This window comes from Crocuta crocuta, unplaced genomic scaffold (assembly GCF_008692635.1).
Source record: "Crocuta crocuta isolate KB4526 unplaced genomic scaffold, BGI_CrCroc_1.0 scaffold17, whole genome shotgun sequence".
Taxonomy (NCBI): domain Eukaryota; kingdom Metazoa; phylum Chordata; class Mammalia; order Carnivora; family Hyaenidae; genus Crocuta; species Crocuta crocuta.
In genome coordinates this window covers 5198059-5223979 of record NW_027532041.1, presented here as the reverse complement: position 1 = coordinate 5223979, position 25921 = coordinate 5198059, and the positions used below count along the sequence as shown (strand labels likewise).

The 25921-nt window shown below is 36.2% G+C and overlaps 1 protein-coding gene across 3 annotated transcripts in view; it reads left to right on the top strand.

Moving 5' to 3' along the window:
* Positions 1-25501, top strand: part of SESTD1 (SEC14 and spectrin domain containing 1) — a 99802-nt gene extending 74301 nt beyond the window's left edge. Inside the window, exons 10-18 of one of the 3 annotated variants that reach the window (XM_077776280.1) lie at positions 4041-4235; positions 4762-4876; positions 6297-6456; positions 9979-10060; positions 11092-11214; positions 12019-12210; positions 15827-15948; positions 18690-18762; positions 23641-25501. In XM_077776280.1, the coding sequence (XP_077632406.1) occupies positions 4041-4235; positions 4762-4876; positions 6297-6456; positions 9979-10060; positions 11092-11214; positions 12019-12210; positions 15827-15948; positions 18690-18762; positions 23641-23691 (1113 nt within the window). In that variant the 3' untranslated portion in view covers positions 23692-25501. Of the gene's footprint in view, positions 1-4040; positions 4236-4761; positions 4877-6296; positions 6457-9978; positions 10061-11091; positions 11215-12018; positions 12211-15826; positions 15949-18689; positions 19412-21493; positions 22585-23640 lie in introns of those variants that run through there. The other 2 variants (XM_077776278.1, XM_077776279.1) reach the window with 2 other exon arrangements.
* Positions 25502-25921: the final 420 nt, after the last annotated feature.

Sequence of the window (25921 nt, the reverse complement as noted above, 5' to 3'; positions counted from 1 at the left end):
TTTTTTTTTTTTTTTTTTTTATGTTTGTTTATTTTTGAGAGAGACAGAGCACGAGCAGGGGAGGGACAGAGAGAGAGGAAGACACAGAATCCGAAGCAGGCTCCAGGCCCTGAGCCATCAGCACAGAGCCTGATGCGGGGCTTGAACCATGAGATCATGACCTGAGCCGAAGTTGGATGCTTAAGACTGATCAAGACAAGCACTCTTGTTCTGCCATCTTAACCTACTCTCCATTAATGTTTATAATCACTGTATGGCTTGAAAAGTATTTTACACATAGTATTATGTAAATTAAATTTATACAATAACCAATAAAGTAGGTAAGACAGATAATAGTATCAGTGTTGTATATACAACAGGGTTTCTCAGCCTTGCACCATTGACAGTTTGGGCCAGATAGATCTTTGTTGTAGGGGCTGTCCTGTGCATTGTAGGGTAATTTAGCAGCACCGCTTGTCTCTACCCACTAGATGCATTAGCATTGTGCCTTCTCAGTTGTGGCAGCCAAAAGTATCTCTGGATATTAGAAAATGTTTCCTATGAAGCAAAATAGCCCCCTATTGAATCACTGTTATAAAGAAAGTAACAGGTTCTTAGAAATTGAATGACTTAATGAAGATCGTATCTTTTGTAAGGAAAAAAAGACAGACCTTGAGACTGTCTATCAAATCCAGTGTTCTTTTCACTACATCTGACTACATCATCAAGATAATAATTTTCAAAGGCTTCATAGTAGTAGTTCAAGCAATAAAATAATGTGACAAATTAGCAAAACCCAAGTTTTAGGTACAGGGCACAAGAGTAGACCCCATTTAGATCAGTACCTGTTACCTACTTAAATTAATGTCAACTAATCTACAGTGTCTAATAGAAAGCATCTTATATGTTTATTCACTATGTATTGACTCATACTATGTAGGTCATATCATCCTAAGCTCTTTGGCATATAGCAGTGTCATATAATATGGAACTTAAATTCATATTGGGAAAGAGGAAGTGGAGAACAGGTAAGACAAGGCTTTCAGGAAAGGCCTCTCTGAGGAGATCACTTTTAATCAGACATCTTGAAATAATATGAAGGAGTAAATTCAGGCAAAAGGAAATTCAGATCGAGGCCACAGAAGTGAAAAGCTCATAGGCAGGAGCTTACTTGCCATAGTGAAGGAACAGTAGGTATGTTTGTGGTTTTTGACCACAGTAAACAAGGTAAGGAGTCACACAAAATCATGTTTCTAGAGGGAGTCTGGAGCCAAAGCATGTTCACTTAGCCCACAGAAGGAAACTTAACGTTTATTTTAAATGTTAACATGAAATCTTTGGAGGGATTTTGGAACAGAGAACTGATTTATGTTTTTAATTTTTTTAAATGTTTGTTTCTGAGACAGTGTGAGCAGGGGAGGTGCAGAGAGAGAGGGAAACAGAATCTGAAGCAGGCTCTACGCTCTGCTCTGAACTGTCGGTACAGAGCCCAATGCAGGACATGAACCTGTGAACCATGAGATCATGACCTGAGCCAAAGTTGGAGGCTTAACCAATTGAGCCACCTAGGTGCCCATGATTTATGTTTTTAAAAGATCAATGGCTACTATATGGAAAATAGGGACTAGAGACAGACAACAAAATAGGAAAATAAAAGACTAATAATGGAATAGAAACAGCAGATATGATGAGAAGTTGTCATGTTCCTGAGATTGAACCAGTAAGACTTGCTCTTGGAAGAATCAGGTGTTTGGCCTTAGCACTCTGAAGAAGGGGAAGACTGAAACAGAAGCAGGTTGGCAGGCTCAGAACTAGTAGCTTCAGGGACAGGTTAAATTTTAGATGTATAATACTCATCCAAATGAAGATAGGTAGTAGGCAGTTGAATATCAACATTGGATTCAGGAAAGGGTTAAGGTGCGAATGTTAATGTAGGAATTATCAGCATATAGAGGTTACTCAAAGGCATGGGTAGGTGAACTCCTCGAAGCCCAAAGAGTATTGATTTAGAAGAAAAGAGCCTTTGGAAAGCTGAGCCCAAGTCATCCTAAATTTAGAGGGCAAGAAGCAGAAGGAGGGCCAGCAGAGGAGCTACTGTGCCTCAGGCAACTAGAGAAAAAGGTATTTCAAGGAGGAACTGGTTGCCTTTGTCAAATGCAACTGAGGGGCCCAATAAGATAAAGACTGAGAATTTGATAAGAGCAGGAAGGACAAAATCCTGACCAGAATGGATCAAAACAAGAATGGGAAATGAGAAGATAGAGTGAGTATAGAGTATTTCTTTAAGGGATGGTCTTGGTTTTAAGTTTTTTTGTTTTTGTTTTGTTTTTGTTTTTAAGTTCAATTTATATATAGTAAAATGCAGCTATCTTAAGTATATTTTGTTTTTAAATATAAGATACTGCATTTTATTTGTATGCTGGTGGAAATAATCCAGTTGGAAAGAGTGAGTTCATGATGGGAGAGAGAAGATAAGTGCAAGAGCAAGGCATTATGTAGGCAACAGAGGTAGCACTAGTGAAGGGGTTGCCTTAGATGCAGGAAGTATTCATCTGCTATTTTAGTAGGGAGGGCAAGCATAGAGCTATAGAAGGAGGGAGGGTCATAGATTTGTTGGTGACAGGTGAGAGAGTTCTCTTCTCATTGCTTCCTAGTGAAATAAGAAGTTAGATTTTTGGTTGAGAATGAAGAGAGGGTAAGGGAGTTGGAGATTGAAGGAGTGAAGAAAACAGAATCATGAGAATGGTAAAATGAATTGACTGGAGAAATGTAATAGGATTGCTCGAGTCCTATTTGAGGTTATATGTATTTGCATATTTTCATATAGAGAGTGTATATACTTAAATATTTTATAACTTTATTTTTAAAAAAAACACAGTTATTATCTAGCTCTGTTGCTAGATATAGGTATAGGTATACAGTAGATATCTGGTATAGGCATACAGTAGGCACAGAAACCCAGGTCTGAGGGCTCTGCAGGGGAATCTGATGGAAGGAAGAGAGCAGGACATGAGCATGAATTGTGCCCTGGGAGGTGGTTCTAGCCTCTGACCAAAGATAGATGTGAGGACATGAGGCTCTTGAGTGCTGGGAAGTAAAACAGGCAAGTGATTGGATTGGCCAATCTCATGGGGTTGTAGGAGTGAGCATCCTAAAGAGTGTTAATTGGACAGTCAATAGCTGGTGGTTAGAGAATGAGATTCTTAAAGTTAAGATTTGGGGCCTTGATAGTAGTATATGAAAATGACAAGAGTTTGGATCTGTTGGGGTAGGTAGCTGAGGTAGGGTGTGGAGAGGATGGTTGGAATGAAGGAGAGAATCAGGGAAAGAGTTAAGAGTGCTGGATGATATGTTTTCAATCATATGCGGAACAGGAGAAACTTAACAGAGGATCATAGAGGTGGGTAAGGTGACAAAATAGTTAAGGAGAGGCAGGGAGGCAAACCACAAGAGACTCTTAAATACTGAGAACAAACTGAGGGTTGATGAGGGGTGGGGGAGAGGGGAAGATGGGTGATCGGCATGGAGGAGGGCACTTGTTGGGATGAGCACTGGGTGTTATATGGAAGCCAACTTGATAATAAACTATAATAAAGTGCTGGATGACTGTCTACATGGTGGGAGTCTGTGGGAAGGCTGGTACAGAAAGGAAGGCAATTACCTTTGTCATACTACATACTACCTGGGAAATGGGAAGGGTTGGAAGGATGTCATCCATTAGCATGCACTATAAAGGAGAAGTGAGTTTTGAGAGAAAGGGAGAAAAAGTGGTCTGGTAATACTTTTCTCTGAGGGTGGACAGGTTTCAGGTAGAACAAGAAAGGAAATGGAACATTCAGAGACCAGGATTAGGATATAGGATAGATACTGCTGTTGGCAAGAGTGAGCTCAAGGTTGGAATGGAAGGATTTGGAAGTTGGGGACTTCTTATCTTCACTTGAAGTAATTTTGCCTTAGAAAATTATCATATGTTATTTAGTTTATTGAAGGAATTGTAAAATGTAATGTAGTTTTTCAGGAACCAATTTGATCCTTAATTTACTTTAAAACGTGTGTTACAGGAATGGTTTGCAGTCTATGTAGAACTTAATCAGCAAATTGCAGCACTCTTAAATGCTGGGGATGAGGAAGATCTCGTGGAACTGAAGTCACTGCAGCAACAACTTAGTGATGTTTGCTACCGACAGGCCAGTCAGCTGGAATTTAGGCAGAATCTCTTACAAGCAGCTCTTGAATTTCATGGTGTTGCCCAAGATGTAAGTGTCTACTCTGATTGCTTTTCTTTTCTTCAAATGATCTGGACACTATCTGTACATAATTTTTGCAGGTTTGCATGTCTCCTAATTATTTTTCTGGAACAATGAAATAATTTGCTTGTGGGGAGATGATAAAGTTTTGTTTTTTTTTAATTTTCACTTTTAAGTCATTTTGCATGCACATAAACCTGTTTTGTCTAAATAGTGGTCCAGCCTAGTTGATATATTTATTTTGTTTGTTTCTCTGTTTATGCTTTATAACTTAGATTGAAATGGAACTTGCAGTACCTTTTTTTTTTTTACATTCTGCTGACCTGGATATAAATCCCTGTCTTCCTGGTGCATGAATCTGTGTGTTCTGTCTTTCAGATAACATGTATTCTAATTATTCGTCCTGGTCTTTTAACAGCATAGTCTTTTTCAAGTGTAATTGTGATAATCTCATTAGACATAAACCTCATTAATCATTAAACACTTTAGATGCTGATTACATCAGGGTTATCTCTTTGGTGTCCCTCTGCTTTAGTTGTCTCAGCAGTTGGATGGCTTATTAGGGATGTTGTGCGTAGATGTAGCACCAGCTGATGGAGCATCGATTCAGCAGACTTTAAAACTGCTTGAAGAGAAGCTGAAAAGTGTTGGTAAGCAGATTTTAAAAATGCTGAAACATAAGGGTTCTTTTTTTAGAAATACCATTACTATGGTTAGAAAAGTCACCTTATACTGAGCTAATTAGAATTATTTATAGGGAACAAAGGAAAAATTAGTATAAAATAGGTTTTATTCCTTTGAAGGGTGTAATACATGGTAAAGTTTTTATTTTTCATTGATGATCAGTCACCCTTCCTTCATTGGGCCTTTAGCCTTTCTTCTTTACCCAGCTATATCTACAGGTGCTATGTCTTGCATATCCTATAAACAGTTATTTGTAGTGCATGCATAAACTGTAATTAGCTGTGAAGTGTTTTGTGGTAAACCTTGTATGCCCCAAACTGTGTTTTATGCAATGATTTTTGTTGTTGCTATATCCTAACCTTGTGAATACATAGTCGGTTTGGTTCTGTGCATTTGTTTCTCCAAACTGGGAATATTGCCAAGGTTACCTACTCTCCCAAGGGAAGGATGGTCCCATTTCACTTGACACCAAGCCTTTTAACATTTTACTACAGTAGGAAGGAAATACAGTGAATTTCCATAGGTCATGGTGGAGAGAAGATAGTAGATGTACTAATGGGAAGGGAGGGTTGTATTGAGGGGGGATAGGAGGGCAAAGGGGAATGGAGGCAAGGAAGCAGAAACTTGAGATCCAGAGTTAGTAGAAAATGATAACCCATCATTGAACCAGATTAATTATTGAAAAAGATTTAAGGGAATGGGTTTGAAAAATCATGTTTGTATGGGCATTTTACTTGTTTGCAGTCTTTGTTATTTTAACATAATAGGCATAATACATATTTTATATCTAATATGCTGAATGCATTTTATTTCCAAATGTCAGAAGCTTTTTAGAGTCATATTTTTTTTTCCTCCTTAAAAAAAGAGAAAAAAATTCCTCTACACTTGTCTAGCTTGGAGTACTGTAAATATACCCTAAATGTTGCTTCTCATTTGGTATAAGCTGGATGATGCCTATACTCAAAATTTAAAATATTCAGCATCCTTTTTCACAGTGATAATACATTGCTTGAATGCTTTGAAGTCTTGTAACTCTTCTACATATTTTTGAACAAAATGTTTGCTGTGTTCTCCTAAAAATTGGACTCCATAAAAGCAGAAAGGAAACAAATTGAAAAATCTTGGTAACCAAGATCGAAATTCTCACACTTTCTTCCTGCTTTCAATTTTGAAAAATAATCAGAAATTCTCTTGACGGAGAATCTGGCCTGAGAAGGAGCTCCAGTTGGGGTTTATTGCCTGAAGTGTTCAGAGGCCTCCACCCCAAGGTAGTTTAATGCACAAAACTGTCCCACTTGGAGTCCAGGTACAATTGAGAGGATTTACTTGAGGGAGGGAAAGCACCTCCTTTGTTTAAGAGATTAAATCTAGGCACTTTTGTTTTAGATGTAGGATTACAAGGTTTGCGTGAAAAAGGTCAAGGACTTCTGGATCAGATCTCCAATCAGGCATCCTGGGCATATGGAAAGGATGTCACCATTGAAAATAAAGAGAATGTGGACCACATACAAGGAGTGATGGAAGATATGCAGCTTAGGAAACAAAGGCAAAGTTTGACTGTTAATGTTAATATTTGCTAAAATAACAAATATTAAAATAAGTGAAATAATTTATATTTTTCATACAGAGTACAAGTTCTAACCTGTGATATAGTAGGCATGTAGTAGATTTTGATGAGTGGAATTATCCTGTATAATTGTACTAACATATAATGACAATTTGTTCAATTAATGCTACCTTTCCCCTTTTTACCCACTGGTAAAATTTCAGTTACACCCATGTACTTCACATTCCATATCTTCAGTGTAGCCTGTGACTCTTCTGTGTTTTAAGAAAACCCTTTTTGGAGAACTTTTTGGTTTAGAGTTGCTATTAAATGTGTCATCTGCATTGATCAACTTCTTCATCTGAACTTCTGACTCACCAATTGTCACACATCCATTGTACTCATTTGCTGTGCAAGGATTAGACAGTAGCTTCTGGGTAAGAGGCTATTTAGTTTTCTTTGATATAAGCAAGAAATTTAAAGGATTCTTTGAAAATTCAATTTGCAGTAGCAACTGAAAAGCATTACAAAGTAGAGGGTTAAATTAATCTATGAAAGTACATGAAATTTTAACATCATCAGTAAAACCTTACAGAACCCATCATTGCATCACACAGAAAATACTCATTAGGCAGAAATTCCTTCTAGCCTCATACCTGCAGACTTACCCATTTCATTGTTTATTCTAGTCCCAAAGGATGATGTAACTCTGTTCTCTTCCTCTTCTACTCATTCTCTACTCTGATCTCTGCCTCTCATTTAAATGCTTAAATCTCTCCTATTAAGAAAAAAATTGTACACCTGCATATACTGTCCTCTTCAACTCCTTCATTGTCGTCTAGCCCGAGAGTTCTTGCTGAGAGCTTAGTCATTTGAAGGTCTAATCTGCACTCATACTATTTCCTCACTGCCTGTCATTTACTTTTCAATCCTCCTCAGCTTGACTTCTACCCTCACCATTTCACTGCCCTTCTTACTGAGGTCACCAGTGACTTTGTAATTACCGTATTTAATAAATGCCTGATCTTGCTCAAAATCAGGGAATATTTTTGGTCTTAACATAGCTTGATCACGCGGAGTAGCATTGGACAAAACTAACATTTGCTTTCTTCTTGAAACTTTCTGACAACTTTTTCTTCTTTTGAAAACACCCTCATCCTGGCATTCTGTTTCTTCTCAGTTTTCTTCACTGATTTCTTGTTCTCTCACTGATTTCACTGCTTACAGGGTTTGTTTTGAGGCCAAATCCTCTTCTCATTTTATGTGTTCTCCCTGGACAGTCTTACTACTTTAATGACTTCATGTGATTGTGACTAAGTATTTATGGTTCTGACCCCACCCCTGCCCTTGCTTTAGACCTGCAATTCCTCTTGCGTACTTAGTGTTTCCCCCTCACATTCCTCAGACCTCGTATGTTCAGATAACATTCTCTTCTAATTTTCTAGATAAAGTTACCATCAGCTACCAAATTTGGGATTTATCATAAAATCCGTACTCTTCCTCATCCCTTATAGCCTAGTTAAATGTCTAAGTTCTACTGTCTCTGGATGCTGAACGTTTTCTGTTTAAGATCTTCTCTCCTATCTGCCTCTCGCCTTGCTTCTCTCTAATCTGTTGTACATGACAGTAAATCTTTGTAAAGTGCATATCTAATCATAAAACCCCACTCAGTGACTTCCTGTTTTCCCAGATAAGTTCCATCTCCTTGAAATAGTATAGGAGACCCTTCATAATTCAATTCTGCATAATCTTATCTCTTTCAACTTTCTCATATAAACACAGTTGTTTTTACTTTCCTGAATGCATTGTGCTGTTTCATGAATCTATGACTTAGAATACTTCTTTCTTCATTTTCTAGCTGATCGACTCCTGCTTATTCTTCTAGACTCAGGGATACTTATTTTTGGAGGGCATTTTAGCTTTGTAAGGCATGCTTAGTCACTTGTTCCTCCCTCTCCCATAGAACTCTTTATGTAGCTCCACAGAAGCACTTCTCACACTGTTTCTTTAGAAGTCTACCTCCCAAAATGGGACCAACTTGATAGGTGAGACCATGTCTTACGTTTTTCAAGCACATTATCCAAGACCTGACAGTATTAAATTTATCTGCAATACCATTTTCATCATTAAAGTCTCTTACATTGTTTCACTTCAGACTTTAAAAAATATTTGTCATCATCACTTCCTTTTAGTCCCTTGTAGAATTTGCTTTAAATAAGGCCATTTTAGTAATATGTTATAGGCTTTCATAAAGGAGATCCTTATAAAAAAAAATAGCCTTGTGACAGTGGTTTCTGTATTATTGTTCAGCTTCCTGGAGAACATCAACTGTAGTGGAGCCTAGTACCTCTTTGGTAACTTGTGGTTGGTGTTTGGGATTGTAGTGAATTCTCCCTTCTGCCTAAAGTAACATGGAATTGCATGCGGATGAAGGGAATGGATCAGAGCTGAGTTAGATTAAGTCACCTTGAAAGCTTAATCTGTATTTTAGATAGGGCAGCCCACACTAAAATTCAAAAATACTTGGGGTGCCTGGGTGGATCAGTCAGTTAAGCATCCGACTTTGGCTCAGGTCATGATCTTGTGTTTCATGATTGTGAGCCCGGCGTCGGGCCCTGTGCTGAGAACTTAGAGCCTGGAGGCTGCTTCAGATTCTGTGTCTCCCTCTTTCTCTGCCCCTCCTCTGTGCGCACGCACTCGTGCTCTCTCTCTCTCTCAAAAATAAGTAAATATTTTAAAAAATAAATAAAATTTAAAAATACTCTGAATTGTATTTCTCAACACCCAGAGACCAATAGAGCTTTATTTCTTCTTTGGAAAACAGATGGGAGTGTTTTTGGTTTTTTGTTTTTTTCTTAATTTAGAATTAAATAGTGCTTTGGGTATTGTAATGTAAAGTGTTAACATTTTTGTTTTATTTCATTGGAACATCATCCTCAATTAGATTTAAGAAGCTTTACTTTTTTAAAAGTATTAAAATTTATTTTGAGAGAGGGAGGGAAGATGCGCGTGTGCGCACATGTGAGAGAGAGAGAAAATGGGGGGGGGGGGGGTAGGAGAGAGAATCCCAAGCAGACTCTGCACTGTTAGTGCAGAGTCCAATGTAGGAAATCATGAGATCATGTATGACCTGAGCAGAAATGAAGAATTGGACCCTCAACCAACTGAGCCACTCAGGCACCCTGAGAAAGTTTAAATTTTATCTTTGAGGCTTATTTAAAGCTAGCTGGCAGTGGAGATTTCTTTGGGTTTGAGTGTACCACTGTTTGTGCTTTGCTTCAGTATTTTGCAGACTCCATTCTATCCAAGGGTGTGTGATTAGGTATCGTTCAGGTATCTTGAGGTTTTGAAGTGTTTTGATGTAACATAGATATCCTTAAAATTCTTACAGTCAGTACAGGATAGTTGAAGTCTCCATGGTGTGTAAGATTAAATATTTTAATATACTATAAAACCTGTGTGCCAGGTGGTGATTAACAAAACTGAAATGATGTCTTAAATTTATATGTTTGGGTTTATTAGATGTGAAGACATGGTAGATGTGCGAAGGTTAAAGATGCTTCAGATGGTGCAGTTGTTTAAATGTGAAGAAGATGCCGCCCAGGTAAAGATCAATCAGGCACATGATGTAGTTGTCTTCTCCTAAAATATTGATTTCATGTCTTTGAAAAGTGTACTTTTCATGGTCCTATGGAAGTAAATGCATTAAGTTAAGTTCTAGTTTATCTTGTTAAAATAATAAAGTGTTTGTTTTTTTTTATTTCTTTCCAATTACCATACTGGTCTCATTTGAATTATCTTCTCAATGAAATTCTCCATTTAGCTAGAAATTGGAATTATTTATTATTGTTGACTTGCTTGTCAGCTATATGCAGGATTAAGGTTGGTGTATTACGTTGCTTTTTAACCTGCAAGAGGGTTTTTTCAACTAGATCAACAATTCTTTTTTTATTTACTTATTTATTTATTTACTTATTTATTTATTTATTTATTTATTTTAAATGTTTATTTTGAGAAAGAGAGCAAGAGGGAGAGAGAATCCCAAGAAGGCTCTGCATTGTCAGCACAAAGCCAGATGTTGGGCTTGATCTCATGAACTGTGAGATCATGACCTGAGCTGAAATCCAAAGTTGGATGCTTTTGATTTCCAACTGGTTGACTGAGCCACCCAGGCACCCCCCCCACGTGATACTAAAAGAGTACTTCTCTTGGGGCACCTGGGTGGCTCAGTTGGTTGAGCATCCGACTTCAGCTCAGGTCATGATCTTGCAGTTCATGAGTTCAAGCCCCATGTTGGGCTCACTGCTGTCGGCACAGAGCCTGCTTTGGATCCTTTGTCCCTGTTCCTGTGTTTCCTGCCCCTCCCCCACTTGTGTTCTCTCAAAAATAAATAAACAATTTTTAGAAAATAAAAGAGTGCTTCTTTTTAATATGTCTTGTCTGTAGATTTTAAAATTTTGAGGGGGAAGAGAGGTCATTAATTCATATAGCTCAGCATCAAATGAAATGAGCTATTAAGAACTTAGGTTATAATTAATGGATTAATTAATCACATGGTAGTAATTTTTCTTATAAATATGTTGTGATATAATAAGAGTTATGAATCTAGCTTCACTGTTCTTTATTTTTATGTAGGCAGTAGAATGGCTAAGTGAACTTCTGGATGCCCTGCTTAAGACCCACATCAGATTGGGTGATGATGCTCAGGAAACAAAAGTTTTACTGGAAAAGCATAGAAAATTTGTTGATGTTGCACAGGTGCAGAACTGGTTATCTTCCTTTTCTACAAGCTCAGTGTTTGAATAGCTTTCTGCATGATTATAATGTAACTTAACCCTCCAAGTCCAAGAAGGTTAGTCATGTTATTCCAGAAATATCACAGAACTAGAAAGTGTCAGCTGGTACATCAAAACTAGCCTACATAGACTTGAGAGGATTTGTGTTTTCCTGAATACAGGTTCTGTATGCTCCCTCTAATTTGTGCTTTATTTTATGCCATTTATTAGGCAATCCAACTGCTCATTCACTAAAATTAATAAGAAATACGTGTTATCAGTAAAGTAAAAGTCTGTTTCTTCATCCTATCAGTGTTAGTTTAACAATACAAACTGTGTGTGTGTGTGTGTGTGTGTGAAAGAGAGAGAGAGAAAAGTGTCTTAATTTATTTTCCTTAATAACTGAACTCTCAGTGAATAGTTGTGGTTTACTGTGTGGGATGTAAAGTGCCCTATAAAGTGTCCATTTTCACCTACTTCTTGGTTAGTGAATGGGCAGACATTCTTTTTGGCCATTGGAATTGAGCAGGCTGATATGAGGAAAACAGAATAAGAGAACAAAGCCTAACAAGGAAGAAACTTACTAAAAAGTATTGCTTTTTTATCCTTTTTTTTTTTTTTGCATGCAGTTTAATTTATAGTAGTAAGTGCTAGTGGAGTCATTCAGTATTGATTTCTGGTAGGGTTACTTACTAGCAACTACAGTCCTTCTGCACACTTTTCCATCTCTCTTTTCAGAATTCTTTTATTGTAATTTCATCTATACTTTTTGTTTGTTTGTTTTTAGAGCACTTATGACTATGGAAGACAGTTGCTACAGGCCACAGTTGTGTTGTGCCAATCTCTGCGCTGCACATCTCGATCATCTGGGGACACACTTCCTCGACTGAACAGAGTATGGAAACAGTTTACGATAGCATCTGAAGAGAGAGTACATAGGCTGGAAATGGCTATTGCATTTCACTCAAATGCCGAAAAGGTTCGCTTTTTTAAAAAAATATAGTCTCTGTAGTATTTATTGCCAGTCTTTAAAATGTATTACTTTTAATATTATAATTATGTAGTTAGTTTGGGGTTTTTTTCTCATTCCAACTTCTATTAATCCTACTGTTTAAAGTTTGTTTAGAGATAATATATTCTTAGAGAGTTCGGGTGAAATCTTAGTAACCCACACCAGTGCTGGCATGCTGTGCTCGGAGAAATCCAAAACCCTCCAGGAGTCCTCTCTCAACAGTGCTTCTCTTCTCCCCAGACCTGGCTCCCAGAGTGTGCTCTCTCGATTCGGCGTGGCACAACTTTATCTCTTTCATTATGCAAGGAAAGGATACTGCCTCTGCATCTGCTACTAACTGTCTTAACATTTTTAAAAGGACACATTGTAATTTTATAATGTTTAAAGTAAAGACTACCCAACTCAAATAATGAGAATAAGGATAAAAATAAATTTTTTTTATGTGTTATCTGTAAAGATTCATTCTAGAATTTATTATTTAATGAATTCATTAGTCCCAGAAATCAAAAATGAAATATGTTGTATTATTTGGGCAGATTTTCAGCAGAGCTGTTTTCAGAACTCTGCACAAGAAAATTTACAGCACCCAATCAATTCTTACATTTCTCCTCTGAAGAGGAGCTTCATTATGTAGGTAACTTTGTTGTGATCTTGCACAATGAAAGTTTATGTGTGGAGGATGTTCAATATAATGTGAAATATGAGAAACCTAAGACGTAAGTGTGATAGCCTAGTCTATAGAATAGAAGAGATGTTATCAGGAATTATATAGTTTCTGTCTTGTTATGCAATACTTCTGTTGGCAAGTGTTCATAGTTAACTCTTCCTGAGCTGGTCACTGAACTGCACAAGTCAGTGTTTTGGTTTAAAATAGGCCTAATGATGATAAATGTGAAAGTATATATAAAATGGCTTAACTTGTTTATCTACTAATTGTTTTAATGAAAAGTTTTTATTGAAATATATTAACACAGAAAAGTGTACAGATCATAAATGTTGAGAGACTTTGTTGAATTCAGTCTGTTTGATGAATTTTCACGAAGTGAACACACCTGTGTAATCAGTGCAGTATCCAAACAGCAGAACATTGCCTGTACCCCAGAAGCTCTCCCACCCTTTTTTAGTCACATTGCTCCTTCTTGCCCCTCCCTCCTAAGAGTGACTACTGGCACAATTTCTAACACTACTGATAGCTTCTTCTTCTTAACTAACCTGAATTTTAATTAATTAATTAATTAACATACAGTGTAGTACTGGTTTCAGGAGTAGAACCCAGTGATTCATCTCTTACATAGAAAACCCAGTGTTCATCCCAACAGTGCCCTCCTTTATACCCATTGCCCATTTAAGCCCGTCCCACTCACCTCGCCTCCAGCAACCCTCAGTTTGTTCTGTATTTATGAGTCTTTTATGGTTTGTCTTCCTTTCTGTTTTTATCTTATTTTTCCTTCCCTTTCCCTGTGTTCATCTGTGTGTTTCTTAAATTCCATATATGATATTGCTTTCAAAATGTATCTGTGAGGCCACTCTGGAATACAGTATGGAGGTTCTTCAAAAAGTTTAAAATAGAATTACCTCTGATCCAGCAGTTGTGCAACGAGGTATTTACCCAGAGAATTCGAAAATACTCACTCAGAGGGATACATACACCCTGATACTTATAGTAGCATTATCTACAATAGCTAAACTATGGAAGTAGTCCAAGTGTCCATCCATAGATGAATAGGTAAAGAAGGCAGGTCATATATACAAAACGGGATATTACTCAGCCATAAAAAAGAATGAAATCTTGTCATTTGCAGCCACATGGATGGAGCTAGAGGGTTTAATGATAAGTGAAATATGTCAGAGAAAGACAAATACCATAAGATTTCACTCATATGCAGAATTTAAGAAACAAAGAAAATGAAGAAAGGAATAAAAGGGAGAGAGAGGCAAACCAAGAAACAAACTCTTAACTATAGAGAACAAACTGAAGGTTACTAGAAGGGATGTGGGTAGGCAATTAGTTAAATAAGTGATGGGATGCATCACTTCATTCCAATGAAGGAATGCATTTGTGATGAACATAGAGTATTATATGGAAGTGTTGAATCACTATATTGTACACCTGAAACTAAAACTACACTGTATGTTAACTAACTAGAATTTAAGTAAAAAATAAATGTTATCTGCAAGGACATTTTAAGATCTAGACTTCTTTTAAGAGGTCATATAAGAATGTAAATGGTTGACAAATTTTGCATAGAGAATTAATGTTTCTTTTTCTTCTGCTGCTACCTGGCCCTTTTTTTTTTTTTTTTAATCATGCCTATAATAAACTCAGTTATAGGTCACTTACTGTTCAAACCTTTGTAAAGCTTTTTGTTATCAGATGGTATTTTCTTCTTGGCTGTGTTTTATTTTATACCAATATGCATAAATATAATCGTAGGTATAAGCAACTTAGTATAATGACTGAGAATATATTTAAATTGAATCTAGAACTTCTTACAAAGTCCTTTATGAGTAATGCTGAAATGAACAGATTGGATTAAGTAAACTAGCAAAAAAAAGTTGCAAAAGTAAATACTTCTCAATTCCCCATATTTTACGTTTATTTTTCTTATAATCTAGTGTGCATCTTAGACTTAAAGCACATCTCACTTTGGACTAGCCACCTTTCAAGTGTCATAAGGCACATGTGGCTGGTTGCTACTGTATTGACCAATGTGGGCCAATACCTATAGACTTACCTATTATAAATTACAGCATTTTCTTTCTTCCTTTCTCTCCTCACCTTTCTAAATCTAGATGGTAAGAGTTAAGGAAAAACTAATATTTTATCAAGGACTGTAGAACTTCCTATATTTGTTGAATTACAGTCTTAACACTTTACATCAGGTGAGTTAGCAGATCGGTTTTTAAAATAACTCATGTCTGTCTAGGTCATCCTGTCAGTTCTGTGTTTGTATACTTGAGTATATGTGGTTTTGCATTTATATTTTCTTTCATTTTTTAAAGTCTTTTCTTAAGCTTATTTATTATTTTGAGAAGAGGGCGAGGGAGGGACAGGGAAACAGAGAGAATCCCAAACAGGCCCTGTCCTATTATTAGCGCAGAGCCTGACATGAGGCTCAAGCTCATGAACTGTGAGATCATGACCTGAGCCAAAATTAAGAGTTGGATGCTTAACCAGCTGAGCCACCCAGGCACCCCTCTTTCATTTATAAGTCTGTTTTGTTTGAGATCAAAATCTATATCTCAGTCACATCCCAAGCTGCTAAATAAACATTTAGTACAATAAATACTTAACGAATGAAGGAATATTTTGTAAGCGCAGTTTGAACTTACTTTTCAAATAGTAGTTTAGTATTATTTTTTTTTGTAAATCACTATAGACCTTTTGTATTCCAATTATATATTATTAGTAAGGATTATGTATTTCATTTTGTTTGAAGTTTTTGAGCCAGCTTCACCAGTAATCCATCTTGTATAAGGGTATACGTGAAGATACTAAGAACACAACAAAAATATTGAATTTACATGAGCTTGATTGCCTTTCTATATTTCTTGATTGATGATACCATTTTATTTGTTGCAGATTTTGCAAGACTGTCCAGAAGAGCCTGAAGCTATTAATGATGAGGAGCAATTTGATGAAATTGAAGCAGTTGGGAAATCACTTTTGGATAGATTAACTGTTCCTGTAGTTTATCCTGATGGGTATGGTACATGTTCTTATAATTTTGTCTTTTTATTGGTGAGGTTTTAAAGTGAAATCATCAAGAGGGGAAAATCTGTTTTTTTTTAAGCCAAGTAAATTAGCTTTGGTTCACGTCTTCAGTTCCTACAATAAATTCGTTTGTAATGAAAAGAAATGCAAACTCAGCTGTTAGCAAAAGTGGATTTGATACCTGCTGCTATCAAATGTGCTTCTTGACAGCTTGTTGTAGAAGGAAGATCATTGATTAGGTTGATACTCCTGGGTTCTAAGCCTTGGTTGTTGATGATAGGGAATAGGGTGACTTTGGGCTTCATCCAGGGAAAGGAAGGGAAGTGGAGGGATGTAATGTATAGTGAGCTTATACTATATTAAGCACTAAGTTAAGCATTTCACTCCATTATTTTTGACCAAACAGTCCTAGACCAGTATGATTATTCTTGATTTACACATGCAGAAATGAAAGCTCAGAAAGATTAAGTGAGGTGCTCAGGATTTCACAGCTTATAATTGGAATTGCAGTACAGTGTCAGGTCTGTCTGGCTCCAAACCCATTGTCTTTTCAATATGCTATATGGATTCCTAATTTCTTCATTTGTAAAATGATGGGGTCCTGATTCCCACATTCCTTTTACATAGCAAAAGTTGATAGTAAAAGTAAGAAGTAATTTCAGGCAAATAAATTGGCCAGTAGATGAATCTGAAGGAGTTTCATCCCTGAAGATCCTAGACCTTCTCATTGAAAATAATGTAGAAGTAATCCAGAGGATGTTTAATTCAAATGACAGAGAAGCCAAATCATTGGCTACATCTTTCTTACCATTATAGCATACTGGATAGGATTGTGGCCTCTGGAATCAGATTTCTTAGGTTTAAATCTCAACTCTACTACTTAGTAGCTGTTAACACGTTGGGCAAGCCACTCAACTGTTCTGTGCCTCAATTCTGTCATCTAAAAAATAGGGATATATTATTTATAATTCCTCAGGTTACAGGGGCAGGAGAATTACATGAGTATGTAAGTGTATATAAACTACTTAGAACCAATCTGATACATGGTAAGTGCCACTACTACTGTGTCATGAAATTCATATGATTATTTGGAATTTATTTTGGGAAGATATAATTTTATTCCATTGAAAGAATGTAACTCATAGTCTACATTTATGTGATCTTTGGTCATAGCCAAACTTGAACCATCAGAGGTAGCCTAAATACATGTTACATATCTACAGTATATAAAAGAATACAATCTAAACATTTATAAATTCAGCTTGTAACAGTATTAAAGGTTGCCTTCTGCTTGTCCTATGAACCCCCCACTCCCATTTTTACGTTTCACAGCCAGTTGTTAAACCATTTCCTGTTCTATTCAGGTCAGCCTAGGAGCATCTGTAACTATCATTTTTGCTTGGGCTTCTCCTTGTTCCACAAATAGGCCATATAGCATTTCCTCATGTTTTTAAGATTGAAGAATAAATACTGTGTATTCAGATTTTACAACCACCCTTAATGTTTGGAATTATTATTCTGTTCCATTTGTAGGATAACCTTTTGTTGCTATACAAAGTTTGTTTGACGGCAAGCTTATTCAGATTTCTCTTTTGAAACCTTGTCCTGGAAAAATAAATTAGATCTCTCTGAATTCACTGTTTGAAGACTCAGGTTCCAATCTTGGTTTCCCCACTGTGTGATCCTAATTAAGTCATTTAATTTCTAGGCCTTAGTTTTCTGATCTTAAAAAATGCAGATTTTAACCAGATAATTTTTTATTACATTTATTTATTTTTGAAAGAGAGACAGAACACAAGTTGGAGAGGGGCAGAGAGAGAAGAGACACAGAATCCAATGCAGGCTCCAGGCTGTCAGCACAGAGCTCCATGCGGGGCTCAAACTCACAAACTGTTGAGATCATGACCTGACCAAGGTCAAGCGCCACCCAGGCGCCTCTTAACCAGATAGTTTCTAAGAACATTTCTAGCTCTAAGAGATTCTAATGACTCCGACTACAGTATCTTTTCAAGTAGAATAACATTAAATGATTTTATCTATTCGTCAGAAATGATGCCTTAACATGGAAAGGATATTTTATTTGCCAGCTATATTAAACAGTTGATATACATAGCCCTTATCATTGAAGGACACATACAGGTTTTATATTTGTGTAGGCTTATGCACCTTAAGCTGACAAGTAAAATATCTCCAGTGTTTCATTGTTTCCTTTATGGTTTCATTGTTTGGTGCATTGTTCAGTTTATTGAGATTATCATAAATAAACATTTAATACCACTAATCTATTTCTTTCAACACATTTTCATATATTTTATACCATTTATAAAAATATTTCTCTGCAGGGCATCTGGGTGTCTGAGTTGGTTAAGCATCTGACTCTGATGTCGGCTCAAGTCATGATATCATGGTTCATGAGACTGAGTCCTGCATTGACCTTCGCACTGAATATGGAGCCTGATTGAGATTCCATCTATCACTCTCTGTCTCCTCCTCCCTGGCTCATGCTCTCTTTTTCTCTCTCTCTCAAATATTTTTTAAAAGGATAAAAAATAAATTAAAAAAAATGTTTCTCCTACTGAATTACTACTCAAAGATAAACGGTATGGTCTGCAAATGAAGTAATGCCATATTACATAGATAATTTTTATGGTATTCTTTGCTTCCTTTTGCATTTGCTATGGTCAGTGGATTTGTATTAACCTGATTGGGATTTTTCTGTTCTGATTTTTAGAACTGAACAATATTTTGGGAGTCCAAGTGACATGGCTTCCACCGCAGAACACATCAGAGACAGGATGAAACTGGTTAGTCTCAAAAGGCAGCAGCTGAGACATCCTGAAATGATGACCACAGAGAGCTAATAGCTACCAGCTTCCCACCAATCGGCAGTTCATAATCCCGCATGTCGTTGGCATACTACAGCATTAGCTGCAATACATTAAGATACATTTCACAGCCAGGATAAGCCTCATTTCTTTCCATTTTACATTTCTCTCTACATGTTAACACTTTGCAACTACCAAGGCATAATTATTTAACATGCTTTGAGACCATAGACTCCAAGTATCTTAAAAGAAGGAACTGTAAACATTGCACTGAAAACTTGCTTTAAAGCTTTACCTGACCTGTCAATTTGTAGATGAACAACTGATAATAAGCTTTGAATGGTGCTAATAAGAGTTTAGGAATTCTCTCTATAAAAAAATGGTTGACCTTCCTCCCCAGGTGATTGTAGTAAATTTAGATTATAGTTAAATTGTTACTAGTAGACAGTGGTGTACTCAAAAATTTTACTTTGTAATTCTTCAAAATTGATTATTTTTATTGTGTCAGTATGAAGAAAATCTTCAGATCTTTGATATATCATATTCATTAAAAGACAGTTTCCTATTTGTATTGATAATGTATTAAAAATTGTTTGTGCTTAATAAAAGGCTTCTTTTAAACATCTTATTTAATTTGGTGGTTATATACTATTTCCAGACATGAGTGCCTTATTTAAAAGGGCATTCTTAGGATTGTGAGGCTGGCTTAATATTTGTTTTTTTCATATTGATTGCATGTATTTTAGCCAGGAAATTCATATGTAAGCATGTAAATGTAATAAGCATGTTTAATTTTGAGAAATAATTGTGAAGAGCAATTTAGATCTTAAAGAACTTAAAAATAATGGAATACTATTTCTAATTGTTCTCTTCTTCAATTTGAAAAATGTTATCCAAATTATTAACTACCCTGAAGATACTTTATTATTGGGGAGGAGGTATGGGGAAGAAGACATAATATATAATTACTTAAGTGTAATCCTTTATACCAGAGGAATCTTTCTGGAACTAAAATAGCAGTTGTCAATAAAATTTAATTTTTCCTACTAGAAGCAGAATGCTGAAGTAGTCTGATAACAAAAATTGTACAACTCTTTTAGAAATAAAATTTATAAAATGTTAGTGCTTTTAAGTTTATATTAAGTTTAAATGGTAAAATACATATTTAATTTTTGTGTTAATTTTTATTTCAGAAAATGTTTTTGAAAAAGATTAAAAATATTTTTTAGTCTGTGATCAATACAAAATTATGCAAAGAATTGTATGCTGTTTCTTTTCACATCTACAGTGAAGTTTATATTATCTTGCAATGCAAAAAACTCCCTCTGAACCTATGGATTTCTCCAGCCTTTTTCACTGCCAGACTTCTCGGAGAAATCTACATTTATCCCCCCTGCATCCTCCTCATTCACTGCTCAGCACCTTGCAGCCTGGTGTAACACAGCACTGCAGTGAAACTATTCTCCGTGTGCTCTCAGTTGCTGAATTGAACCGAATGATTTTTTTTTTTCTCTGTCTGCATTCCTTATCCTCTGTCTCTGCAATGTTTATACCATTTTGGAGCCTTTCCTAGACAGTGTCTCCTCCCTCAAAAATGTTGTCCTCTGTCATAACTGCGAGTACAGTCACACAACTCTTAAAGTGTGTCTGCTCAGATGTGCTCTCAGATTCTGTCTTCAGAATGCTTCTGGAGGTATCTCATCCTTAGGGTTTGTTTTATCACAGTGTTCTCTGTTACATATCTGGTCCAAAATTCTAGATCCATACTTTCAACTACCCACTTGACATTTCAGCCTAGATGAAGTATATCTTTCACCTTTCTTGTCTAGAGCTGAGCAATTCTGGTTAATGGTGCAGCCTTTTTTTCTCATCAAACATGCCGGAAAATCTGGGGGAATTGTTTGCCCCCTTTTTTCTTATGCTGCCACTGCTTCTGAAAACATCCAGGAAATTCTATATTTTATAATCCTCTCAAGTCTTTTAGGACTTCTGAGTATGAACTTTTGTGATTCTTCATTTTGGTCTTCATAATGGTGCTCATCACATGCTACAGTTGTTTATTGATGTCTGTGCCTGCTATATAATAATCCCTTTTGAGGGAAGGAATCCTGTGGGACTCTCCTGTTCCCAGCCTTTTCCTCATATGTAATAGTTGCTTTATTTTTTCTGTATGTGAATGGTCTGTTGTAGGCATTAGTAATCATCCCCCCTTATATTGTAGTCTGAAGTATGTTTTAAATATATTTCCTATAGTTATGACTGACTTATGAATTAATCTACTCATAATGAAGTGATTTGGTATTTCAGATACTTACATATTAGGTAATTTAGATACTTAGTTACATTCAATATCTATTCTACTGAACTTCATAGTGGTTAGAAGTGCTTTTATTAAGACTTTGCTAGAAAGGAAATGCACTGTAAGTAAAGGAGCTCTTAGTTTTATCATCAGCTTGACTACTAGTTGTCCAGTGAGTTAATTTTTAATATGCCTTAAGCTATCCTGCCTACAGCAAGAGTAAAATAAGGCAGCATCTGGAAATGTTACTTGTAATTTGACTAGTTCAGATGAAATTGAATATGCTTTTGACATAATCTTGTTGCTCTTCATTCATAAATTTGCTCCTACTTTCTGCATGTATATCTGTATATACACATACAGTTATGATTGAAAACCCAACAACACTCTAATGTGATTTTTTTTTCATAGCATCGTAGTGCACTTAGAGTACACATGAAGGAAGTGACTGCAGTCTGTTGGAAATCACGAGCTCTTTGTACATCATAAATTAATATTGGCCCACAACTGGAGAAAGAACCATCATTTCTACATGCCATCTATTGGTATATGCCACAACTTTCCACATCACTTTAGCTCATCTCAGGGAATTCTTGAAGTGTTAATTGTGCTAGTTTTGTTTTTTATTTGTTTTGGTTTGGGGATTTTTTTTTCTCTTGCCTTCTTACTGTGTATTTGCTCCTCTTTAAGCTCAATATATGTTTTGAGAGCTGTTCATCACACATCTGACCCAGCAGAGTTATGATGCAAAGATGGTACCTTGATATCAGAAAAAATTGACCTCATTCCCAGTTCTCATTGTTGGTGACACATTGCTGACGTTGATGAGACAGCTCATCCTGCCAGCCAGGATGGTGGTGGCAGGTCTAGGCTTCATCAGTGGGTACCAGATTGGATACTACTGTCACTTTATAGGCATTTAAATTAGCCAGGCTTCTGAGTGTTACCTAGTATTATGTGTTGTTTCATTACCCCAACAGTTGAAATACGGAATGTACTGTTTAGTTTACTGTTGTTGGTGGCATAATCTATGGTGAACATGACAGTGACTTTTTTTTTCCGCGCTAATGAATTTTTTAATGACATCATTCAATGTGCACATGCTTTGTTGCAATCTGCAAGAAACCAGAATATCAAGAATCGGGGCTTCCTGAGTTACCATATTTTGGTGTTTGAGCCCTTTGGTCATTGGATGAATTGAGCCCCTCAACCTTCTATGCTGTTCACTGCTGTTTCAAGCAGTAACACCACAGTACTTCTTTTATTGAAGAGTTAGGCAGAGTTTGTTTCATAACCCCAGCTTAATTTTTATATCATTCAAGTGCTGCCGGGAGAGAGCACTACAGGTTTCTAGCCATGTTGAACAGTTCTGTTCCTCTTAATGCAGAACAGAGAATTTTGAAAGTGAATCTGGTGACAATGTTTATTTTTCATAAAGAAAAGTCATTCATTTGAGCTGTTTGGCTTGAAAGATTTTACACTTTCCACACTTTTTCTTTGTCATCCAGTCACAGTTACTTTTCTCATCGTGCTGTGCAAACCATACTTTCTGATCTAAACCTATTGTAACCAGTGATGTGATTGTGAGAATAGATGAACGTATTTCACGGTACAGTCCACAGTCAGAGAAGGAACTCAGAATCTTCTACTATATTGTAAGCTCCCTGCCGGAGAGATCAGGTATTGCTGTGTACTTTTCCCATAGCAAAACTCTGTGGTTACAAGGAACTGCACAAGCTTTGGTTGCTAAGTTCTCCACACCTTAAGCCTGTTAAAAATAGTATGGGGAACTGCCATCAGTAAATATCAGTGACAAGAGTTATATGATTGAGATAACTTTGGTTAAACCACCAAAGGAAAAATTCTCTAGGATTAAGAAGATGGGCTGAAACATACCTGCCGAGTTAACCTAGTTAGCAAACTTACCAATGTTAACTCTCAGTTCTGAACATAAAAAACTTCAATTGGAGGAAATGGAAAATACACTCCTGGTGTGGAGGGCAGCACATACCTTGATGAGGCAAAATTAAGTACTGATTTAACATCTGACATTATGTGGCTTCAGTGTATGCTATAGAGAAGTCTGTGTTTAGCCAAGAACCATAAATAGTGGCAAAAATAGTAAAGATCATAAAAATTCTAAAGTAAGAACTGTACTGAATATAATGGAAAGAATTTGGAGTTTGAATATCTGATTTCAAAATCTGGCTTTGCCATTTACTGACCTTTGTAAAAATTACTAAACAACTCTGCGTCTATAAATACAGTCATACTGAAAAAAAATGTGTTGAAACTTACGATGTTATCCAAAGTGGAAGGAATTATTACTATAATTACATTTTCAGAGTGGAAAATAGAGCATTCTTTAATCTCACTCTTTTCTCAGATAATGAGCATGGGGTCATGGGAGAAATGGCACATTGTTTATGCTCACCTCCCTGAGCTCCATTTCCCCCCGCATTCAGAGTTGCATACTGGAAATACTAAGGGTAGAGTTGGCGAGTTCATCACTGAATAACAGGACTTTTAAATCTGACAAATTAACTCTTTTATGACAGGATGGTAGACCAGCAAGATGGAAGACGAGTGAGGAGTATCATCCACTTTGAGGTTGACAGGACATGACAGAGGGCCATTAATAAATAAGTAAAAGTAAGTAAACTTCATGCTCAGAGTGGATCTCAGAGAGTCAACACTCACCTATAGAAACTATAAAAGCACAAATCTGTTACAGTATCCTAAAAAGGAGGTAAAAATCATGATTTGAGACTGCCGTTAGTTCTGCTATGGTTAGAGAAGAGCAGTGTTGATAAACTTGGGCAGTAATAATAACAAAAACTGGCCTGTAATCGAGACTGATAGAACTAAGGATGCTCTGTGAAATAGCATAAATATGGAGCAGTGTGTTTTAAAGCTGAAAAAGGTTGCTAGAGTTGATGCTGAATTACATGACTGCAATATTTTAGAGCAAACTTGAAAACTTGGCAACACTAGTCCATGTGCTTCGAGAAAAAGTAGAGCCTGTACTGGAAGTGAATCATTTAGAGATCAAAGGAAAGTCAGAACTGTGACTAAATATTTTGAAAACAGTGAGTAAATTTTTAAAAGAATTTTATTTTTGTTAGAGAACTCTTATGAAGTTGTGTGTGTGTGTGTGTGTGTGTGTGTAATTATATAGAAATTCTTAGCAAATAACTAAAAATAGTTACCAGCCACTAGGTAGTAAATGCAGTGTTGTTATGAATTTTTAAGTCAGGCATGTGGAAAACTACTCTGACAAAAAAGCCTATTGAAGTCTGAAGCCAGTCTTAGTGAATCTGAAGGAGTCACCTTAGAATGATTTACAGGTTACATGCCTTCACTTTAGGGTGCTCCCAGATGAGTCCCTTCTTGGAGAGACAGAAGGGTAATCAGATGTCCTTCCGCTCAGAACATAGGGGCCTGTGCAGTATGATCAAACCTCACATAGTGTTTTGAGTCTACACAGCTTTTCTATTACAGTTGCCCTAGTTCTTTTTTAGTTTAGAAGTCAGGTAAAAATTTTTGTGCTTGATATTTCTCAAGAATGTTTCTTGTATCTTAGCTCTTATATTAGTCTACATTGCCAACAAATTTGCTAAAAATATATGGTCAATAATACATACTTTATTTTTAAAAGGTGTGAGGGGATCAAAATGTCACAGACAGTTTTGAGCCATTATAGATTTGAGCTGATTCCTCACCTCACACTCAGGAATATTTTTGCACAGGCTTTTAAATTTCTAAATTGACACTGATGGAAAGAATTTGATGATTATCTTGCTATGAGGTCAATTGTGAAATTCTCAGTGGCATTATATGATAAGTGTTGCACCCAGAATTCTCCAACATTTTATAAAAATTTTCAAATATACAAAAAAGTTAAAATTTTATCATATATTGATCACCCAGGTGATAGTTAGCATTAGCTATGCTTGTGTTACCATATCCAATCCACCTGTCAGTTCATCAATCCTCATTATTTTTTATGCATTTTAAATTGCAGACAGATTTACATTTCCTACTAATAACTTCAACATACATATCAAGTAGAGCTCAATAATATGCTTACCATACTTTTTAATGTAAAATTAGCATACAATGAAATACATAAATCTTAAGTGTGCATCACTGAGTTTTGGAAAATGCATACAGTGCTGTCCAAATGTAAAGTGTTCTCAGAAAATTCCCATTTGGCCTTTTCTAGTCAATCCTTGACCCACACTCTCCTAAAGGCAACCACTGTTCTTTTGTCGACCCCAAATCAAATTTATGTGTTCTCTAGATCTTTATGTAAATAGAGCCACACAGCATGTACTCTTTCTAGAAGTCTCTTCACTTACTATGTTTTGGAGATTTACCCAAATGTTAGGTGTATTAGTAGTTCATTCCTTTTTTTTTTTTNTTGCTGAGTATTCTTCCATTGTATGACTATATTGCAGTTTATCCATTTTCCTATTTATGAATACCTGGGCTGTTTCCAGCATTAGTAGTTATAAATAAAGCTGCTATGATTATTCATAAGTTTTATGTGAACGTAGGCTTTTATTTCCCTTGGGTGAATACCTGGGGTTAGAATTTCTGTGTCATGGGGTAGTTTTAAAAGAAACTGCTATACTTTTTTCAATGTGGTTATACTGTGTCCTGGATTTTCACTATATTTTGGATGTGTAGAAAGGTGTAAACTATTTTTATGATCCATATTTGAAATATTAGGAGTGGGTTTGTGATAGAAATGGCATTGTTAATAGTTGGCAGTTGGTATTTTTTGAGAAAAGAAATACCTGTCTGCCCCAAGTAGCTCCCCAATGGGTTTATATG